Source organism: Girardinichthys multiradiatus, chromosome 9 (genome assembly GCF_021462225.1).
Source record: "Girardinichthys multiradiatus isolate DD_20200921_A chromosome 9, DD_fGirMul_XY1, whole genome shotgun sequence".
NCBI classification, from domain to species: Eukaryota; Metazoa; Chordata; class Actinopteri; order Cyprinodontiformes; family Goodeidae; genus Girardinichthys; species Girardinichthys multiradiatus.
Window position 1 is genome coordinate 17681370 of NC_061802.1, and position 21432 is coordinate 17702801.

A 21432-nucleotide genomic window follows, 5' to 3' on the forward strand; every position below is an offset into this window, starting at 1 on the left:
AACTTGTCTTAAAGCAAGCTCCACTTTAGGATAGCAGGATTAAGATCCAGTACATAGCAAGGGACAAGAATCTGCTCAATGTGTCTATCATGTCATGCAGCTGACTGCATAACGTAGATGATTCAAAGGTCCACAAATGCAAACAATCAGAGCGCGTGCCAATCTGGAACATTTACAGGGCAGGGCCTCCGATTTGACAGAAGGTGTCTTTTACAATCGACTGGCTTCCATTGTATGCAGAGATGCTACAGTTTGAAGAGAGCCACAGTCAAGTTTCTTCATGGGGTGGGGTGGATGGAGAGGAAGCCTTGACCTGCTGTGACGGAACCAAACATCGGCTCACTGGGCCAAAACCACGACACTGCCACGGAAATTACATTCTTTTATCACCTGTGAAGTAGCATTGTACAGAGATGGAGGTAACAGAGTCACGTAACAGGAGTTCACTGTTGCACAGGAGAAACCCATACATGCATCCCTTTAGACTTCGTGGTAGCGTTATGTTACACAAATCAAACCTGCAGAGCTATAGAAGGCCTTCGTTTAGAGGTCTGGACCGTCGGTTTAGTCATGCAGCTTTATGTACAGAGTCCATTTGAATGACTTCAGCAGGATGAGGGATGGGGGAGGGGCGGCTCCAATCACTTGCATCACAACAGCAAAGTCTTATGTTCGGAAACCTTTGGAAACAAGACATCTGCACACATTGTTTGGGCTTAAAGAAAAAATCCAACATCATTTATAGAGTCAGTCACCAATCTTAAACAACCACTGGTGGCTAAATTTGGATATCAGCTTCCTGAACAGAGAGAAGCGGTCTATCCCCTGGGGATGTGCAATTAACCAAATTAGCATTTCAATTTGGGCTTCGAAAGATGACAAAAAACATGACATCGACACAAAAGATTATTCTTATTACGTTCCGCTTTCTCTGACAGCAGAAGACGCAGATGAAGCAATCCACTGTAAAACTACACCGATGTTCCCAATCAGAGAACATGACAGAGACCATATCGGTCGCTGCAGCTGCCTGTGCATCGGTGGTTGGTCACGATTAGCTGTTCTCCTCGCTAAGATTTAAGACATTTCTGAAATATGGGATACTTTTCTATCAACCGTTTTAGGTGAAAAAGGATAGACTATGATGGAAAACATAAAATTCAGAAAAAGAATAAAAGGGAAACTGAAGCTAAATCTTTTGCAACAAATGCAGTGTTTTCAGACTCATATTGATATAATCATTTGAGCAGCCCTATTGTCCACAAAAAAAAAAAGGAATTTGCAGCAATGCAATAAGCATTTAGAAAATAAAGAAGGCAACATCAAGCATCCATTTAAAGCTGGATTTATGCTTCAGCATAGAAATCTTTTACTTTAGCCAACAATTCAAAATACAATTTTAGTTCTTGATTGTCATACCGCCACCAAAACACTCCTGTCCTGTGCTCCGGCATCTAAATGAATGTTTTTTCGCCATATTTTATAAAGTACAACCATTCGATTTTTAGCTAAAATTGGACCAAATAAAGTTTTCGGTGAAAGCCTCTATAAAAAAAAAAAGCAGCCAGTAATGACATGTCTTTCAAAGGAGGTCCATGCATGTATAATCAGCAAAAACACCTCCATGATTAACTCTCAGAAGAATAAATCCAGCTGAGCATGTGGAAAAAGTTGGATTTTTCCTTTAAGTTCCATAGTTTGTTTTTATTAAACGTCATCTCATTTGCATAGGAGTCAGGGTGCGTTCAAGGCAAACAAAACCACTGATGGAGCTTTTTACAAGACTCAACGAACGCTTAAAACCACACCACCTGTCCAACTGTAATTCCCATCTCGGGTGTTTAGACAGTCAGTAAAAATCTGAATACATTTGCAGCGGAGCATGATCCCCAAAATCTACAGAAGCCTTTCAGGGAACCTCTGACAAAAAGGCTGAGGCGGACCCACTGGCACTGAATGTGAAGGTACCATTGTGAGCGTCAGCAGTGCAACTGGAAACATTTTGGCAACAAAGATCTGAACTCATTGTGGACGACAATGTGAACAGTTTTGGCTTGAAGGATTCGTGAAATGGTTGTTTTTGAAGCTGAATAAACAAGGCAGATGAGTGTTTTTGAAACATTGCACATTTTACAGAATTACACTTTCTTAAAGAGATCTTTAGCTAGCTTTTATGCACCTCGTCTAAACAGAGGATATAAACATTCGACAATAAATGTTCATAAAATCTAAGGTTGCATCTTGAAACAACACTTCACTTGACTTGTGAATCATCTCTTTGAATCTATCTTCAGCTGCGTTTTTGTAAGAGACCCCCTGTAAAGGAGCAAAAAGCCTCCCCATAATTGCACTCATTGAATCACTTCTTTGACATCGGTTTTTTCCTGTTTTGTTTTAGCCCCGCTAATAAAAAAAACAGACAAAAGACAATTTGGTTATAAAGTGTACAGCTACAAAAAAATACAGTACATCGATTTGTTAAACTTTACATAACCACAAGGACCACTGACCAAAGTTTGTCTCAAATACAAGAAAAGGTCATATTAAGTTAGGAAAATATGCTGTCACATAAAACACTGAAGTAGAACAGTAGAATGTTACTGTAAGGCAAAATCAGGTGATTTCACAGTGACGGAAAAATATTGAGATTTTAATTTTCTCTGGTTAGAAAGCAAATGTGTTCTTTTACAAGTGAACCCTTCAGCTTAAATATATGCAAATATACACTATATTGCCAGAAGTATTCCTCATCTGCCCCAGAGATGCACACATAAACCTGAGTGACATCCCATCGTTAATTCACATGGCCAATATGGGTCAATATGTCAGCCTGCCTAGAACAGCTTGAACTCTTCTGCGAAGGCTTTCCACGAGGTTCTTTGAACATTCCTCCAGAAGTCCCTTTATGAAGATACCGTTGTTGGATGAAAAGGTCTGATCCACAGCCTCCACTCCAATTCATCATAAAGGTTGAGGTCAGAACCCTGTGTCGGCCAGCCATGTTCTTCCACACCAAAACTGCTAATCCACGTCTTTATGGACCTTGCTTTGTGCTGTCCCCAGTGGAGGCATGCTTTACACCGCTGCTTCTGACACTACGCATTACACTTGGTGACATAAGGCTTGGATGCAGCTGCTCAGCCATGGAAACCCATTCCATGAAGCTCTCTACGCACCATTATGGAGTTAATCTGAAGGCAACATGAAGTTTGGGGATCTATAGCCTTTACCATGCCGAACGTTTGTGGCCCACCACGTCTGTCTGAGTTGCTTCCACGAACAGTTGACTGTGGAATATTTAGTGGTGAGGAAATGCCACAGCTAGACTTACTGTGCAGGTGATATCCTATCACAGTACCACTCCGGTATTCACTGAGCTCTTGAGAGCAACCCATTCTTTCACAGAGGTCTGCAGAAGCAGCCTGCATGCCTAGGCCCTGGATTTTATATATCTGTGGCCACGGAAGTGATTAGAACAACTGAATGCGATGATTTAGATGGCTACAAAAATACTTTTGGCAATACAGTGTATACGTTGGCTTTTTACTTGTTGAGAATGAATTTCGTTGCACTTGTGCCTTTGGTGGTAATCCTAGTAAAGTCGACCTGAAGTGATGCTAAAAACGTATTTCTGGATTTGCTTGTTGGACTACAGCACATCAGTGTTAGATAGTGGTACACCTAAAACCAAAAGAGCAACTATGGGGAGGTTTTGCACTCCTTTGTTAACCAAGTAGAAGCTTAAAAAAAAAGAAAAATCACAAATATGTTTGTAATTAATTACATTAGTGGAATTTTACACTCTGCCTACATACATTTTGGCATCAAATTTAAGTTATGAAATAGCAAACCTTTGACCAAATAAATAAATAAATAAAACATAAATACACATAAAATCATTTCATAAAAGATGAAAATAGCATTTGGTTGTCAAAAATAAAGCTTTAAGTGTCAAAAAGAAAGTCATCATGCTATGGTAGGATAACTCGTTTCATTGAGGGGTAGTGAGTAAACCGGCTATGTTGGTTCTTTCCCTCCTTTTAGACATAGCCAAACCAATTATTTTACCCAGTAACTTAGCAGCTTCCTGCTATGAGCAAAACAAAAGTGGATATGAAAAAAAAAAAACTGCTGTAATGTGCATTTTTAAATATATGTGGCATGTAATAAAGCGCTGTAAACAAGAGTAGGCTAGCAAAAGCGCCGAGCAACCAATCTTATTCAAAACAACAGCGAGGCCATTCCAGTTGCAAGCCAATGGACGACTTTTTCCCTGTTGTTTAATTTTTTTTTTTTTGGATGGCGCATCTTTCAAAGAGTCATACAGCCGGACGGCCATGCAATGAGGGAGAGGGCTCATCCTGCCCTTTGTTTCTCTTCACTCACATTAGTGTTTTTGTTTTCCCCTCTTTGCTCAAAAGTAACGGTCACGCTACAGCCTGTCCATCCTGAACGTGTCCTCAGTGGCGGGATCGGCGAGCACCATGTCGGGATCGTTGAGCATGTGCAGTCCATCCAGGGTGAGAGGGTCGATCTTTAGCTCGTCCAGGGGGAATTGGGAGTCGGCATCGAAGCTGACGTCACCAACGCCCGCCAGAGAGTTGGTCAGCTCTTTAGAGAGGCTGGGGGGAGACTCGCCTGTGACTGAGAAACACAGACAGCTTTAACATAAACCAGCCATTTAACTACACATATTTAGAGCCACCGCGTGTTACGGTTTTTATTCTGGATGGAGATACACTTACGACTAAACTGAGGCAGATATTTGCTTATTTCCAGTTCAAACTCGTTTCTCTCATTTGAAATACATCTGTTTTACTTATTTTTTGTCTTGCTGGAGGAGGAACTTCTTAGATACAGTGGAAACTAGGTATTAACATTCGCTGAATAAAAAAACAACTTTTTTCTCTTACTGGCATTAAATCATACTTAAACCGTTCCTGTTTTGGGTCAGTTAGGATGTGCCTTCTCACTACTTTAGGTGTCTTTGCTAAGTGCCAAAATAATGACAGATAGAGAACGCTTCATATTTTATCATACCTTTACCTTGGAAAAATCAAGATTATGATGTCCTGGCAACATGCAAGTTACACTTACGAATGTATTTTTAGCAACAAATCAAACCCACTGCTTCCTTATGTAACTTCACAAAAAAAGAAATCAGGGTTTTGCCATAACTTTTACATATGTAGAAAAAAAGAGGGAAGATTGACAGCCTGAAAACTCCATCCCAGCTGTAAAGTACGGAGGAGGCAGCATTATGTTGCGGACGTGTTTCGCTTCAGGTGGGACTGGTACACTTCATAAAATAGCATCAAGAGAAAAGAACATTCCACAAATCTACCGCAACATTTGCTTAAGGGCAACAAAATCAATGTTTTGGGGGAGCCGTCAAAAAACTCAATCCCTTAGAAAATGTTTGTGCAGAGCTAAAGACGGACAACGGGAAGAACAAGCATTTGACGCACTGCTGGTTTTGCAGGTACTTGCAAAGCATGTAAAAGTCTTTAATTTTTATCATTAGGTACTCTTCAACTGTGAGTGACAGAGTCTAGAACAAAAATCCACATTGTGTGATTTTTAAAGAATTAATTTGCATCTGATTGCATGACATAAGTATTTGATACATCAGAAAACATATTATTTGGCACAGAAACCTTTGTTTGCAATTCCAGATATCAGGCGTTTCCTGTAGTTCTTGACGAGGTTTGCACACACTGCAGCAGGGATTTTGAATCACTCCTCCATACAGATCTTCTCCAGGTCTTTCAGGTTTCGGGGCTGTCGCTGGGCAATACGGACTTTCAGCTCCATCCCTCCAAAGATTTTCAACTGGTTTCAGGTCTCTAGACTGGCTGGGTCACTCCAGGACCTTGAGATGCTTCTTACGGAGCCACTCCTTAGTTTCCCTGGCTGTGTGCTTCAGTTCGTTGTCATGCTGGAAGACTCAGCCACAACCCATCTTCCATGCCCTTACTGAGGGAAGGAGGTTGTTGGCTAGGATCTCCCAATAAATGGCCTCATCCACGGATGGAGTTTAAACTAATAAACTCTATTTTTGTCTCATGAGACCACATGACCTTCTCCCATTCCTCCTCTGGATCATCCAGATGGTCACTGGGCAAACTTCAGACGGGCCTGGACATGCGCTGGTTTGAGCAGGGGGACCTTGCGTGCGCTGCAGGATTTTATTCCATGTTTGGATTAAAATGCTAATTAAATTACTTAAAAATAACACAATGTGATTTCCTGGATTTTTCTTTTAGATTCCGTCACTCACAGTTGAAGTGTACCTACGAAAAAAATTAAAGACTTCTACATGGTTTGCAAGTGGGAAAACCTGCAAAATCAGCAGTGTATGAAATACTTTTTTCCCCCACTGTACGTTGACTCAGTTACAAGCATTCTGTCTGAAGGAATGGGCCAAAATTCCAGCAAACTGCTGCGAGAAGTTTGTAGAAGGATACCAAAAGCATTTGATCCAAATCATATAGTGTGAAAGGCAATTCTACAAATTACTAAGGACATACTTCTTAATTTGAAGAAAGTTTTTAAAAAAATCTCATCTTTCTGGTATGTAGCAAATAGAAATAATTTTGGAAAGCCTAACTGACCTCAAACAGGTAAAGCTTAGTCTGATTTAATATTAGACAGTGGGAAAAATGGTTGTGTGTATTATTTTACAGTAAATGTAAATATCTGGTTTTAACTGTATTTATCTCTTTTGGCCTGAAATCACCTTCAGATGCGCCAGAATGAGCTGGTAAGAGGGATGTCTGGGTTTTCCATCTGGACCCGTTACCTCTGCTTTGGATGAGCTAACGACAATGGATGGATGGATAGTAGGGCTGCTACCTGTTAGGATGATGTTGGGGATGTTGCCATGGCTACTATAGTTGAGCTGCTGGGAGTCCTGTAGGCTGCTCCCAGTGAGGCCCATCATGGCTGCTTGTGTGTAGTTGAGGGTGGAGCATTGGCTGAAAAGGCTGGATGAGCTGATGGGACTTTCAATCATGTTGAACTGCTCGAGCTGAAAAGCAAAGATTTTTGAGGCAGAGCAGAGACAGACACAAGGTGAGGACAAAAACCTCTGTCTTCGGTTGTTGGTAGTTTGGGTTACCTGGTGAGAGAGTGCATTGGTCTGCCTCAATGCCAGCTGCTGATCATAGAAGGAGTCGCCAAATATACTGCCCACCACAGGAATGTGCTGTGGAGGGAAAAAGGAAATATGGATGAAACATCATAACAAAATGGAATACAGGTGGTTATTAAACAAACAAAACCACCCAGATAAATAAGAAAATAGTTCAGTGATGGAGTAACAAAGAAAACCAAGCAAGACGAAGTCACACAGCTGTCCACCAGAGCAGTAAATATAGATGTAGCAGGCCCGTTGGTGAAGAATCACAGTTCTGCTCACTAAATAGAATATTTGGTGAAATAAACATGATGAAAATAAACCCCCCCATTTTAAAAAGAAAACATAACAGCAGCAGAAATGCTCAGAAACAGAAGGTGAGGAGGTAAGAGGCAGCATGACGGAGAGGTCAAAATGGACTGAGATAGGCAGAAAAGTGCAAAGAGCTCATTTGTCAGCAGTGTAGGAGTGGCTTTCTGAGGTGGTAGAGTCCCTGTTTAACAATTTGAGACTGTATTATCTTAGCCAATAGTGTATTAAAGAGGACACAGCCCATGAATGTCCAGAATGGGAGTATTTTAGATCTGAACTGACATACATAAACTGCAATATAAATATATGGGACAGCTACTTGTAACATAATTCTGTTGCAGTGGCACTATAAATGCTGCTCTGATGCAAGTTGTAAATATTATCATTCCTGTGCCTAGATCAACAGCATGGTTTAAAGACAAATCCCATTTTGTTATTGTACTGATCTACTCACAATTGTAAAATAAAGAAATTACAGAATGTGTCGTTTTGCACAGAAAAGAATACAAACATTTAGCAATACTCGATTTTAAAATTCTTCCTCTTAATTGTAAAAAACACTTTGTAACATCAATGGCACCTTCTACAGAAAACCATTTACTATCCAGGGAGCATCCCATCTCAGTCATGTGTGGCGCAGACTGAGAGAACCAACATGTTGTCATGCACACAATGAACTGTGACAGTGGTGATGAGGAAATGAGTTACGCAGCTGCTGACACCATGAGTGGTGCATAGAACACAGAATGAAAAGCAGCCTGGCTATGAAGAGTTAGCTTTCCCCCAGAAGCAAAGCCGTTCCCCAGACAGCAGCTAGCTCAGTGGGTGGGCCCTTACTTGAGGCGAACCTCCGGGGGAGAAGCCTTGATTGGAGACTGGGGAGGTTGGAGACTGAGTGGCTGGTGACCCAGTCTGATTGCGGTACTGTTGGAGGGAAGAGGGTTAGCTAGCACTAAGCTTCATGTCCGTCACAAACACACATCTTTAGCAATGAGATCAAAACGATTACAGGCAAGGCCCAAAGTTTGGCAGTGACACATATGCCATGTTTTTTCAAATGTTGCAGCTTCAGTTCATTTTGGCATTATTATTTATTATTATTATTATTATTATAGTGAGAAGTGATATGATGAATGCTTACTTTATAGCAAAATCTAATATTTACTGTATTATCAACTTCATGGTTACTTCAAAAGAAAAGCCCACAGTTTAAGAATTATGATGATTGATTAATTAATATTTATCAAGAATTATAATTTTAAATCATAATTTGAGAAAAATTCATTTCTTAACCAAAAATCCTCATTTATTAATCAAACTCAGAGATGTCCTCTGGTGTTGTAATTGTGGCTCAAAGCCCTTAATAATTACAATTGTTAAATTTACAGTAATAATTGATAACTATTCCGATTCAATAATCGTCACCTAATCAAACATGCAAAGTTCTATATAAAAGGGGTAAAATATCTAACTAAACAAAATAAAACAGCATTGAGTGTATATGAAATCAAACCAGCAGTTATGGCAAAATACAAGAGAAATATGGTGCTGAACGAACTGTAGCTCAGTGGAACACAAGCAGTCATAAAACCCCCAAAGTTTTAAGCTCAGCGCACACAAAGGGTTATAAAACGTTTGGCGGCAACCAGTAAAAACACGAAGGTGAAGACAAAGAAAAATGGTTGAGTTTCACCATGAGGTTACTATAGCAGTTCAATTTTACAGTGCATCTGTGCTCAGGTTTTCACACAGTAAAACACAACTTGCGAAGCTCGGCATCTTCAGAGTCCAGAAATAATCAAAATTCAATAACGCATGGCATGCACATATCCTTCATTGGACTATAAGTGGCGATTCTAAATCGCCCGAAAATCCTACTCTATCCTGCCCAAGCTCTTTCCATTAAAAATAAAAACAAAACGGGATTACTTGGTTGTAGTCTTCTGAAGGGAGAGAGAGAAAAGGGGAGTTGCTGCGCGTACGCAATTATCTCCAAGAAGCGGTCGGCATCGTCCTTGGCCTCCTTTGGCAAAAAGAAACAATATGACGGACCAGTCGACTGGAACAAAAAAAAAGGATGGCAATTCCATCTCCTTGAAACCTCCGAGGGGTTTTTGTCACGTGTTGAATTCACGTCTTCGATCGGTAAAGTGAAGCTTACAAGCCTTCTTACTCTTGTGAGCTTTAATTTGCTTAGTTTCTGGCCAATGGGAGAATGAATGAAAGTCCACGTGGGATTTTGTTCTCCAGAATGATGCGCCTCAGATGCTGGTCTGGTTTCCAGCATGAAAGCGAGGATTAAAGAGACCTCAGATCACTATATAGTCCACTGTGACATCAGAGCTGCGACGCTCCCTTCCTATCAGCCGTGATGGATGGTGGGAGTTGTAGTGGCAGACTATCTTGGGGTACAAATTGGCCGATGATGCCGGAAGGCATAGTGGCGTACAAATGGTCCAACAACAGCCATGATCATTTTGAATCAAACTGGCCTCACATGTACACAGGAAAACTCTGGCAAAGAAACTTCACAACACAAAGTTATCTGGATCGTCAAAAACTTCAAGGCAAGAGGTCCAATAGCGAAGAAGGCTTTCTGAGGTTTCACTGAGTGTTGGGACTGTTTCTTCTGATCAAGCCTTCCACAGGATCCAGTTGCCACCAGTGCATAGCTTGGTTTAACATCGGCAGCTGGTGGGTGAGAGAGTATTTGCATGCAGAAAGAGATCTATCGGGCAGAATCTTATGATAAGAAGGGCAGAAAAGATACTTGTGTCTAAGAAAAGGTATCAAGGAGAGAGAGTGAAGTTCTGCAGTTAGTAGAAGACTGTTGAAAGAGGACCTTCTCCAATTAAATGGACTCATCCTAGGAAGTGAGTACTGCCATACATAAATAGGTTAAAAACAGCCTCCAAGAGCAAGTTCTTCCGACAATCCTATATAGTATTTTCAAGCATGATGGACAACAGTTTCACAAAGCAAAGGAGATGATGAAAGGGCTTAAAAATCCTACTGAAGCAGAAAATCTTCATTTAGCAGTGAAGTGGATGTCCAAGATGCCAGAATAAATTTGAGAAGTTATGAAGAAAATGCTATGTATCTACTAATTAAAAGTCTTTAAAAATTACATGTTCATTATTGTTTTTCAGCCAACCATAAAACATCTAAAAAAGAAATGTAAAAACATCAAAGCCACAAAACAACATTTGTGTCACTGTCCAAACCTTTGGCTCTGACTGTAAAATAAACAGAACAAAGAATTTTATCATCAACCTCCAGATACGAAGTGAGATTTTTTTTTTGGGGGAGGTCATTTTGTCTACATACACAATAGCAGCAAGTCTAGATAAAAATGACTTGTGTCACATGTTTAAAATACTTTAAATATTGACTTGAAAGTAATAGAAAGTACAAGGAAAACAAACAAAACAGTAATAACGGAATTGACAGGAAACGGTTCTTTAAATTCGTGACACTGCTTTCACTTTCCTAACTGAATTCTGCTTTTCTTACCGAGCCGATGCTCATGCTGGCGGTGGTCTGGCTGTCTGGGGAGGGGCTGTTTGCAGTGGCTGTCCCAGACGAGGCTGGAGTTGGCAAAGCGATGAGCTGGATGCCCTGTGGAAGGACCGTCTGTTTCTGGAGGTCACTGAGTAGCTGAACCTGGGCCTCAGGTGTCAGCTGGTTGAACAGGGGGTATTGGGAAAGCTGTTGTTCCAGAGTTAATGTCTCCGTTTGCAAAGCCTAAAAAAAAAGCATGCACACACACACTACAGTGTTTCACCTCAAGCAGTATGAAGAAAAAAAGCCCCAAAAAACACAATGAAGCCTGACATCAGTTTGGGTCTTTGCAACAGATATTTACCTGTGCAATATTAACAGGTGAAGAGACCGTGGGTGAGAGCTGCTGTGGAGACTGTTGGAGGTGGAGGTCAGAGGTGAGAGTGAGTGGCACCACAGGTAGCTGCCTGCGCTGGGCCGTCACCGTCATGGAAGGCTGAGAGGGTGTGGTGATGCCTGGCAACAAAAGAGTCATAGATAACAGATATAAGAAATCATAACTGGCATTGTTACTTCACTTCTTTATAAGTATTTAAAAATATATATTCTTATTCTAATAGTCTACAACCTCAACTCCATGTAAACATATGCCTCCAGACAATTTAATTAAATCTAGGAATGCTGAAACTAACATTGCCAGAATATTCGTGTAGGGAAGCTCTCATCTGATTCATTGCAGCTATTTGAGAAATTAGCTTCCAACGGAACATTTATGGTGCAGTTCCCTGCCATTACGCATGTTCCACTGGTAATGAGCCAGGATGCCAGGTTTATTTTGTTGCTTTGCAAAGCAAAGAGGATAGTAAATGTACAAACATGTAGGAAACAAATTACAAAGCAGAATTTGACTGCAAATACACAGCCTGCTGGTGACCTTGCAGCAGCAGAGGATATACCATGACTCAGATTAAGTTACAAGATGTAGTGAGTAATTACTGTTGTCTGGTCAAAATACTCATTACCTCTGAGAGGATGAGACTTTAGAATGAAATGAGAGGCAGCCAGCAGCCCCCCACAGTGGACTTATTCCAACGCAACAAGTTTTATTTTACCAAAGAAGAGTAATACCAGCAGCATCTAACAGTAGGCTAAGTTTAACATTTTCTGTTAACACAATTACGTGTCATAATTGACACACAACAAAACCTGTTCTAAAATCAGCTGGATTCTATTTTGACTCTTTCTCAGAATAAAGGTCAATTACCTTTTATTGTAAATAAAACTTGCCCTTTAAAACATTTTGCGCTTACAGTAAAATTATTTTGATAAAGAGGGTCGACAAAGAGGTCCTTTTAAAATGTAGCTTGAGATACTAGATATTGCTTTCTCAATTTGGATGTTTTTTGTTATGTTTTTCTTTTGTTTTGGTGGTCATTCTCCATCCCCACACCTTTGGAGCCCTTACCATGACTTGCAGCACTGATGCCCAGATGGGTGAGGTTGGTGGTCAGGCTGCCCGTGCTGTTGCCTGAGCTGACCGAGGGGAAGGACATGGTGTCCTCAGGGTCAAGAGGGGTGGAGAGCGGAGGAGGGAACTGGATGTTAGTGAGATCCGGCAGGGAACCCCCAGTGTTGTGTGCAGCTGGGACCACAGAAGGGCTTAACTCCTGGTCTGGTGATGGGAATATACTTTAAATACAAAAAAATAAAATAAAAGATTAACCCATTAGTTATATGAAACAGAAAAAAAGGACAATTCAAAATTTTACATTTCTTTGGATAACTTGCTTTAATAATTTTACCTGCTGATGTGTGCATCAACTTTGTTGCTGCTCTGACATTTAGAAATTATGTACAAGTATTAAAGATCACAAACATGAAAACAAAATCCTCAGATTACAACAAATCTTAACCTCTTGGTAATTTCTAAAACATTACAACCCTAGAAAGGTTTGTCTTATATTCAATCCAACCTAAAATTTTAATAATGCGAGAAAAACGTCTGATGTGGAAAAACATTTCAGAAGTTACAATTATACAGTTATTCTATAGCTTCATTATATTCACCAAAATGGTATCCAATTAGAAATCTACTTCCATTTATAAAGTCAATAATGATCATTGAAAGACTGAATTTGACATTTTTTTCAATTAAAGTTACAAAAGACGTAGAGGTGAGTCTGAAAAAGAGCAAGAATGGAAATGTATGCAATTAAATACAAGAAAGAAAATAAAAAGCAAATGCAGCACAGCAGGTCCTGACTGTTTTCCAAACAAGGAGAAGTATTCTCTAGTCACATGACCAGAAAACATCACATACAGTTTTGATGTCAATATTTGGCTTTTTATATAATCACACCCACTGAACTTTTTCACATTGTGACACATTACAACTACAAATTTTACCAGGATTTTATTTAATAAACCAACACAAAGTAGTGCACAATTGTGAAATGTAAGATAAAGTTTGACAAAACTGACTTTTTGTCAGTTTTTCTTTGCAAAATAGCTGAAGTTCAGCCACACTGAATAGGCTCCTTTTATTGGCCTTTCACCTAAAATAATAATAATACTCACTTGATTCCTGGGACATCACATGTATTAGGCTGGGATGCATCATCCTAAGGCAAAAACAAAACATGAGCCATGACTAATGCACTGCAGGAGTACCCTTTGCAGCCACTCACTGTCCCACTGGTACCTTCTTGTCATTCCACAGCTGTTTCTGTGCATCGTTGTCTGCATTTGACTCTGAATTTTCTGTCCCAGGCACCGTAAGCAGCAGCACTAAACAAGACACAAGATCATTTTTTTTGTTTTGACAATATCAAAAACATGCAAAGCCTTTCTGAAGGAAATTAGTCATTGATATCCGAAGCTGACATAAAGAAAGTAGTAGTGCCGTGCACTAGATCCCCACATGACTAAAAATAGTAGAGGTGACCACCGTATGCTGCAGGGAGGCCAGCTAAGCTTAGCTTCACTGTATTAGAGCTTTACACATAAAAAGACAGGATCAATGAAGAGTCGGTTAATAATTGATTTTGCTCTATAGGTTGTCCTGAATCAGCTTCATTCAGAAATTTCTACAGCCAGCTGAGTAAAAGGACCATCAAACTGAAACACTTCCATTTGCATTATAAATATTTCGCTTTGAGTATAGATCTGCCTCTCTGACCCAAACTCTCTGTGTCTTCCGAGGTTTGCACCTTGGATTACACTTTGCACATGAATAAATGAAAGCTTCTGTCTTTGTAGCTGGATCCCTCCTCACCTCGTTTAGGCTGGAGCTCCTGCGATCCCCCTGAAAACACCTCCTGGGGCTTCGGATTCATGGCGCTCTGGTGTAAGGCAGAATCTGAATTTGTCCTGTGTGTGTTAGAAAGATGAGACGTCAGCAGAATCCCAGCCAAATTACAACACTGGCAGAGGGCCAGCTGTTAAACAGGATTTTCATCAGGGGTCACAGACCAAGTAACTAAACTTTATTTGGCATCATGTTGCTCAATCTATGGACCACCCTTGTGATTAGCTTGAATTTATGAACTAACTAAAAAGCATAAATATATCAAATTTAATTTTTGGAAGAGAACATTTTCTGACTGGGTACTTAACTATGTTTTTTTTTTTCTTTTCTTGAAATGATCAAGCGAAGAGGCTTACCTTCTCCAGCTGGTGTCCGGCGGTGGGGAGAGGTAAACCGAGCTGTAAGGGCAGCTGTCAATGTAATCTAGTCAAGGTTAATAATTATGAGAAGTGGAAAAAAAGAATTAATCACACATAAGCTTTAGTCCATCCTTTTGTGCCAACGCATCTAAAACCAGATGCAGAATAAATAACCCTGGACAAGACCTATGTAAATATTTCTAAACTAACAGTGGAAAATATTTGTAAGGATAATTCTGTTAAGTGCACCATACCAACATGCTGCACTGGTATGCATAATTCAACAGATGGTTGTTGAGTGCATGTTTTAAAAAAAATATTCATTTACCCCAGACTTCATATAAGAGGATTCTGTCAATGCACTGTCAATATACTAAACATTGTATACACTCAATAGTTGAACAGGGCTTCATTTGCATGAATTACTGCATTAATGTAGTGTAGCATGGAGGCGATAAGCCTGCGATACTGCTGTTAAGGAAGCCCAGGTTACTTTAATAGTAGGCTTCAGGTCATCTGCATTGTTGGGCTTGGCGTCTCATAAATAAAGTACCGTATTTTCCGCACTATAAGGCGCACCGGATTATAAGGCGCACCTTCAATGAATGGCCTATTTTAGAACTTTTTTCATATATAGGGCGCACCGGATTATAAGGCGCATAGAATAGAAGCTACTGCAGTCAAACGTTTGACTGGGGTTGCGTTATGCATCCACTAGATGGAGCTGTGCTAAAGAGAATGTCAACAAAACAGTCAGATAAGTCAGTCAGTCAAACTTTATTAATACACTACAAACCAGCGTTCTGATAACTCCATTCACTCTCATGGTAAGGTCTCCTCTACATAGAATTCTATTGAATAGAGCCAACCACACGTTAGGAATGCATTGGAGTCTATGAAGTTGAAGTTGAAATCAAACGTTAGTTAAAACGTGAAAGGGAACTTTTCCCTGATTCAGTAAACACGTAAAAGAAACAGTTTGATGCACTAAATCAAACGTTAGTACATTCACAATATAGTAGCGTTAACTGTTGAATTCTCTCGCTGCTGCTCTATTCCCATGTTCGACTGCGTAGCTGACAGCCTTGAGTTTGAACTCAGCATCGTAAGAGTGTCTCTTGAAAGGTGCAATTTTGGGGTCGTTATACACACACAAGTGGTGTTGGACTAGGAGTAAGCACAGTACAGGTGTTTACCGCTATTACTTCGGCGACGCCCCTGACTACGGTAGCCGTAATGCTGCAAGCGGTGCGGCTTTGTAGTTTACCAGTCGTACTGAAACATTTTGACAGAGCGCCGTGTACAACCAGTATGGATCAACCAATTAACCAATTGATCCATATATAAGGCGCTCCGGATTACAAGGCGCACTGTCATTATTTGAGAAAATCAATTGTTTTTAAGTGCGCCTTATAGTGCAGAAAATACGGTAAATAAAATCAGAATATGTGATAGGCAGATGACATGGCTCCTCAAATAATTAGGGACTGTAGCCTTTTTCCGATCATAGTACCCTAATGAATGGTAAATGGCCTGCACTGGTATAGCGCTTTCACACATTCACACACTGACAGTGGTAAGCTAGATTGTAGCTATAACTGCCCCTGGGCAGACTGACAGAACCAGGCTGCCATACAATCGGTGTACTTTCTTGCAATCCTCGTTCAAGCTGTCCAGACACATTCAGTGCTTTATATCAAAGCATTTTATTATCTTGTGCTGGAAAGGAGGATGATACAATGTCTTCATCCTGTACAGGTGCTGCTGCTGTCTTTGCTTTGTACTATGCCACACCTGTTCCAATAAAATTCCATTTTATCCCTTACAATTCATAGTGATTACGGGTGTATCGTTACCTCCAGAGGTGGATTAGGGACAAAATATGACTCCGGCCACACTTTTTTTTACCCCATTTTTTTCCTTCCACTGAACTTTCCAATAATATGCTTGGATAAAGCACTAAACAGCCAGCTTTTTTTAGGCACAAAGTTTTGTGGCTTGTCCTCCTTGTGGAAAGTGTCAATGGCTGTTAGCTCAGAATTTTGTCATGACGATCTTTCTGTATTCAAATAATGTTTTTTTTTCTGGTCTCATGTAATATTTAAATTTTCTGAGAACCTGAACTTTGGGTTTTCATTAGCTCCAAGCCATGATAATACAAAAAAAGATAAAATAAAGGGTTGAAATATATTGCTGTGTGTAATATACATAATATGATTTACACTTCTTGAATTAATAAGTTTAATTGACATTTTAAATTGAAATGATTTCAGATGTACCTGTAAAGGGTTATGAAAACCTACCCAAACATGTTCTATCAACCAATTTTCCTTTACTTGACTTGAGAAATTAAAATTGAGAAGAGATTTAAAAATAAATATTGATCTTGACTCATATTTCACATCATGGATAAATGAGACAGGCCTAAAAGCAGAGACAGATTTATCACCAACGTAAGCTCTAAAGCTGGTCGGCACATGTGACGATTCAAGAAAAAGGATATTTGGCGACCGTGTTTGTCAACCGACAGTGGGCGACGATGAGGTGATGTGATGCGGTTTCGATCGCGGTAAACGCGGTCCACAAGTCCATGGTGCCTGCTTGTCCGACTGGTGTCCAGCACAGAGTTCTAAGGTGGACAACCAGGTAAATGAGATGAAAAGAATACATATAAACAGAACAAATCTTTGCATTGGAATAAATGGGGCTAAATATGTTCACTTCAAGATGGGTTAAGTCAAGTTGGCAAATGTAATTAAAGATGGAAAGCCATGACAAGCAATGGTATATTTTAAAATTTAGGAACCAACTCTCAATACTGGGAAAGAAAAAAAAAAACTTATAGACAAGCTCTTCTCCTTTAACTTTTGAGGTATGATCAAACCTGGTGGACAATGCAGCTCTAACCAGAAAATAATCTTACAGCTGTCGCAGCCAGAAAAAAGCCAGCAGACTCTGTGAAGTGGATTGTCTGTAGAAAAATAACTTTTCAACAAATCTGAAAAACAGCTGAAACCTGTATGTGTCCAACATTCACCAACAGCTGACAAGGGTACACTGATCTAGAACAAAACCATTGCTGAGAGAGGCTAAGGGCTCACCTGAAAAGGCAGGTCAATGTTGCCATTCCCAATCTGATTGACATTGGGTAGTGAGCCTCCATAGTACTGTCCACGATTCTGCCCTAGTTGCAAATACTGGGTCTTCTGTAACTGCAACTGTGCAAAGTAAAATTGCATGAAAGCATGAGTGAATGACTGATCTGATTCACAAACAAAAGAGATGCTAAAAATGGGTGATGCGTGAAGTCTAGAGTGATTATATGCAAGATTAATGAGGTTTGGTTTTTTTAAACTAAAAAAAAAAAAAATGGAACAAGATGAAACAGGCAAACGTGGCTTTGTCATGAACAACCGGCGAGCAGACCACATGAACTGAAAACAAAACTAGCTGATTTGAGTGACACTGGACTAATAGCTTGTTATCGCAGTGGTGTATTTACTATTTGAATATAACAGTCATATGTATGTATGCTATTAAAGCAACAACAAAACACTGACATCTTGTACACCCAGAAAAATTCAGATGATCAGATGTAATGCAGTGAAAGAAAATCTGAACAACACAAGGAAGTCAGGCAGAGAGCATCAAACTGAGGTGTTTCCCTCCTAGTAATTATCAATACGTCTTAGGGCTAGACACACGCATTATAATAAGTGTGCTTCATTTCCAGCAAACAGGAAATTTATCCCAAACACTTCCTGACATTACTGTGGCTTGAAGAAATGAGTCAGTTTATTCATTTAATATATGGTGGTGGAGCTTCTTGGATGATTAACCCTCATCATTCGGTGGCTTGCAGCAGAGAGAAACAAACTGGCTGCTCATGCTGGATGTCTTCAGCACTTTTTACCATGGTCCCTGCCTCCCTCTTTTGATAAAAGGGACAGTAAGCCTTTTTATCTCCTTAGATAATCCTTATTTTGAAGGCATTCTGTTGCTGAAACCCACTCCAGAGGATGGGAGTAGTGATAATGGAAATCCAACTGGTTTAAATTAAGGTCTTAATGCTGCCTCTCTGTTCAAATTGAATCTAATCTTAATGTATTCATGCATCTTTAATAATCCTAAACTTCAACAACCAAATGGAAAATCTGAAACAAAAGAATGCTCACATTTCGGATGTACTAAATGTTAAGGTTTGCAACAAAATATCATGGCTTAAAAAGGTTATACACCTATATCATTGTTTTGTGCATCACAGTTCTGACATGGCCCTAAGTGTGGCAAACACTGGCATGGCTCCCCTTGCTAGTTTATTAACTGTTGATCTCAACACATCTGTGTGATCTACTAAAGAATACTGCAAACATTAAATTCAGGCCAAAATTTCAGTTCTTTGTATTTAAAATAGCGGATGCCTAGCTGGACTCAAAAACAAGACATATCAGAAGTTAACTTAATGGAAACGTGAGTGAATACCCTGCTTGTAAACTGCTTAAATATAAATAATATAATATAGTATAGCACGATAGCCTTTGTAAGCACAGCTTTGAATTCAAAATGATTTCCGAGCACACTACTCTTTGGAGAAAACTGAAGTCACTTTCTACAGAGGTCTCATTTGTAGTTGCATAATTCTTTATCCCAGGACTGAAAAGCAAGCATCATACTTTTACCCACAGTGCGGACCAAGAGCAGTGAATAGACGCAACATTTCTTACACAAAAATCTAACATCTTGAATTCATCGTACATCCAGATTTATGATTGTCGGTTTTCAACAAGCTGTTTTTTTTTTTATTGTTAGAAGCCCGTAAAAAATGGGCCATAGTTTTTGCTGAACCTATTTGTTGATTACACAACAGCTCTCACACACTTTAACAAATACAAACTCAATTGGATAAAATTTGCTTTAGATCAACAATTAACCACAACAAGCAAAAGCTATTGTACAAAAAGAAAAACACCAGCAGGTTTTTGATGGTGGTAATAGTTTTAAATCCAACAGAAAATGAATTATATTTCCTGACCTTTATCTACTTCTTTATTTTTACAGACTGCTAGTATTTCACAAGACATGTATACTCACAATGTCATGAAAACAAGAAGAAAAAACACTATAAATAAAAAATATGTGTGCACACTTAAATGCTGTTACAATAGCAGATATTTAATACAATTAAAAACAATTCAAATCAAGCCATCGGGGACAAAAACGAACAAATCTGAGAATATACATCAGGGCTTGGAAAACAGACTGCAAAAGTGCAAAGTTTTGACATACTCAATAAGATTTTATTCATTTTTGTCAGTACTAGTAGATTTTGAGGCCAAAAAACAGCAAAGAATGGACACTGACATGCACATCCTTTAATTTCAAATGTAAAATGTCTTAATGAGTTGGATCAAAATAAAATGTTCTTGTTATTTTTATCATTGTGTGGAGTCTTTATACCACTCACACACTCAATGGGCCCAACATCATTCTGAGATGTAAACCAATGTTTCTCAATCCTGCTCCTCAGGACCCACTGTGCTTCATGTTTTAGGTATTTCTTCGCTCCAGCGTACCTGATTGCAATGATTAAATTTCCTCCTCAACATCCCACCAAGAGCTGGAGTCAGGTGTGCAGCAGAAGAGAAACACCTAAAACATGCAGGACAGTTGGCCCTGAGGACCAGGATTGAGAAACCCTTCTACAACATTATTATTATATTATCATCAGGTAGTTTTTTTAGTCCGTTGCTGAATTTCAACCAATCTGGAATAACTAGTACATACAGGTATAGGCCAAAAAAAAAACATGGAACATTACATTAAGAATGTTTACTTTGGCTTAAATTGTATTTCTGTTTGAATCAAACGTGCCACGGTGGAAACCGTGGACGTGGGGGCGGGAGGGAACCCACGTCCAGTGAGTATGATTGGCTAGCTAAGGCAGCCTTTAGCCCTGTCAGAGATCCCACTCGCATTTGCTCCAGTTTAATTTACCTGCCAACAACCTTAGCATGTTATCACGCGGGGATGTGTACATCTGAAAGCAAACGAGGCGCGTGCACTCACAGCTCCAACCATACAGAGGGAACAGGTGCACGTTACACTCAAAGTGCTAGCCGAGCTAATTAACGGGGCACTAAACACACGTTTTATCGATAAAAGAAAATGTGTAGCGTGTGTCAACAGACATGAAAGTGTCGTTTAATTATAGCAGACTGATACAGCTGAACGAAAATATGGACCATACCCAAATAGACAACAGTCGCTCAAACATATCACCGCAGTGTTCGTTAACTGCCAAAAACAGCGATGCAACAAACTGGGACCAGCCGATGTGTGTGTTTGTGTGTGTGGGAGGGGGGGTCTTACCCGAGCGGCTCTGGTGATGTTCAGGTCCTTCATCACTTCTTCAAACGCGGCGGTCTCCTCCGCCTGCTTCTGATTATGCAAAGCAATTTTTTCGCTAAATTTGCGCGGATTGTTAGAGGACGCCATCTTTCCCCTCTTCTTCTCAATGGAATGTTACGCTACGCACGACGCAAGGGCCTTGTCCCGTCGTCACGACGCACGGTCGACGCATCTATTGATGTTACCGCTCTCTGCTTCAGCTGCCTGCAGTGTCTGAGATGCAGGCCGAGGTTGAGATAAAATAAGACTCGCCACAGGGGGAATTGTGTGCCCTAGATGTTTGTTATAAATAGTAACATAAAGGAAGAAAAAAAATAAACATGGATATGCACACAAAGAAAATAAAATTAAAACCCAGAAACGTGACCAAGTGCAAGCCGACTGAAATATAAAAAATACATTTGTGC

The 21432-nt window shown here is 39.9% G+C and overlaps 1 protein-coding gene across 1 annotated transcript; it reads right to left on the minus strand.

Moving 5' to 3' along the window:
* Nucleotides 1-493: 493 nt before the first annotated feature.
* LOC124874394 (CREB-regulated transcription coactivator 1-like) lies at nt 494-21162 on the minus strand. Its single transcript, XM_047375744.1, has 13 exons — nt 20987-21162; nt 17719-17835; nt 17121-17246; nt 14615-14676; nt 14226-14320; nt 13653-13738; nt 13529-13572; nt 12417-12640; nt 11316-11467; nt 10964-11194; nt 7121-7207; nt 6856-7030; nt 494-4644 (listed from the first exon to the last, which is right to left on the minus strand). The coding sequence occupies exons 1-13, from the start codon at nt 21110-21112 to the stop codon at nt 4433-4435; spliced, it is 1737 nt and encodes a 578-aa protein (XP_047231700.1). The 5' UTR covers nt 21113-21162; the 3' UTR covers nt 494-4432.
* Between the last annotated feature and the right edge of the window lie 270 nt (nt 21163-21432).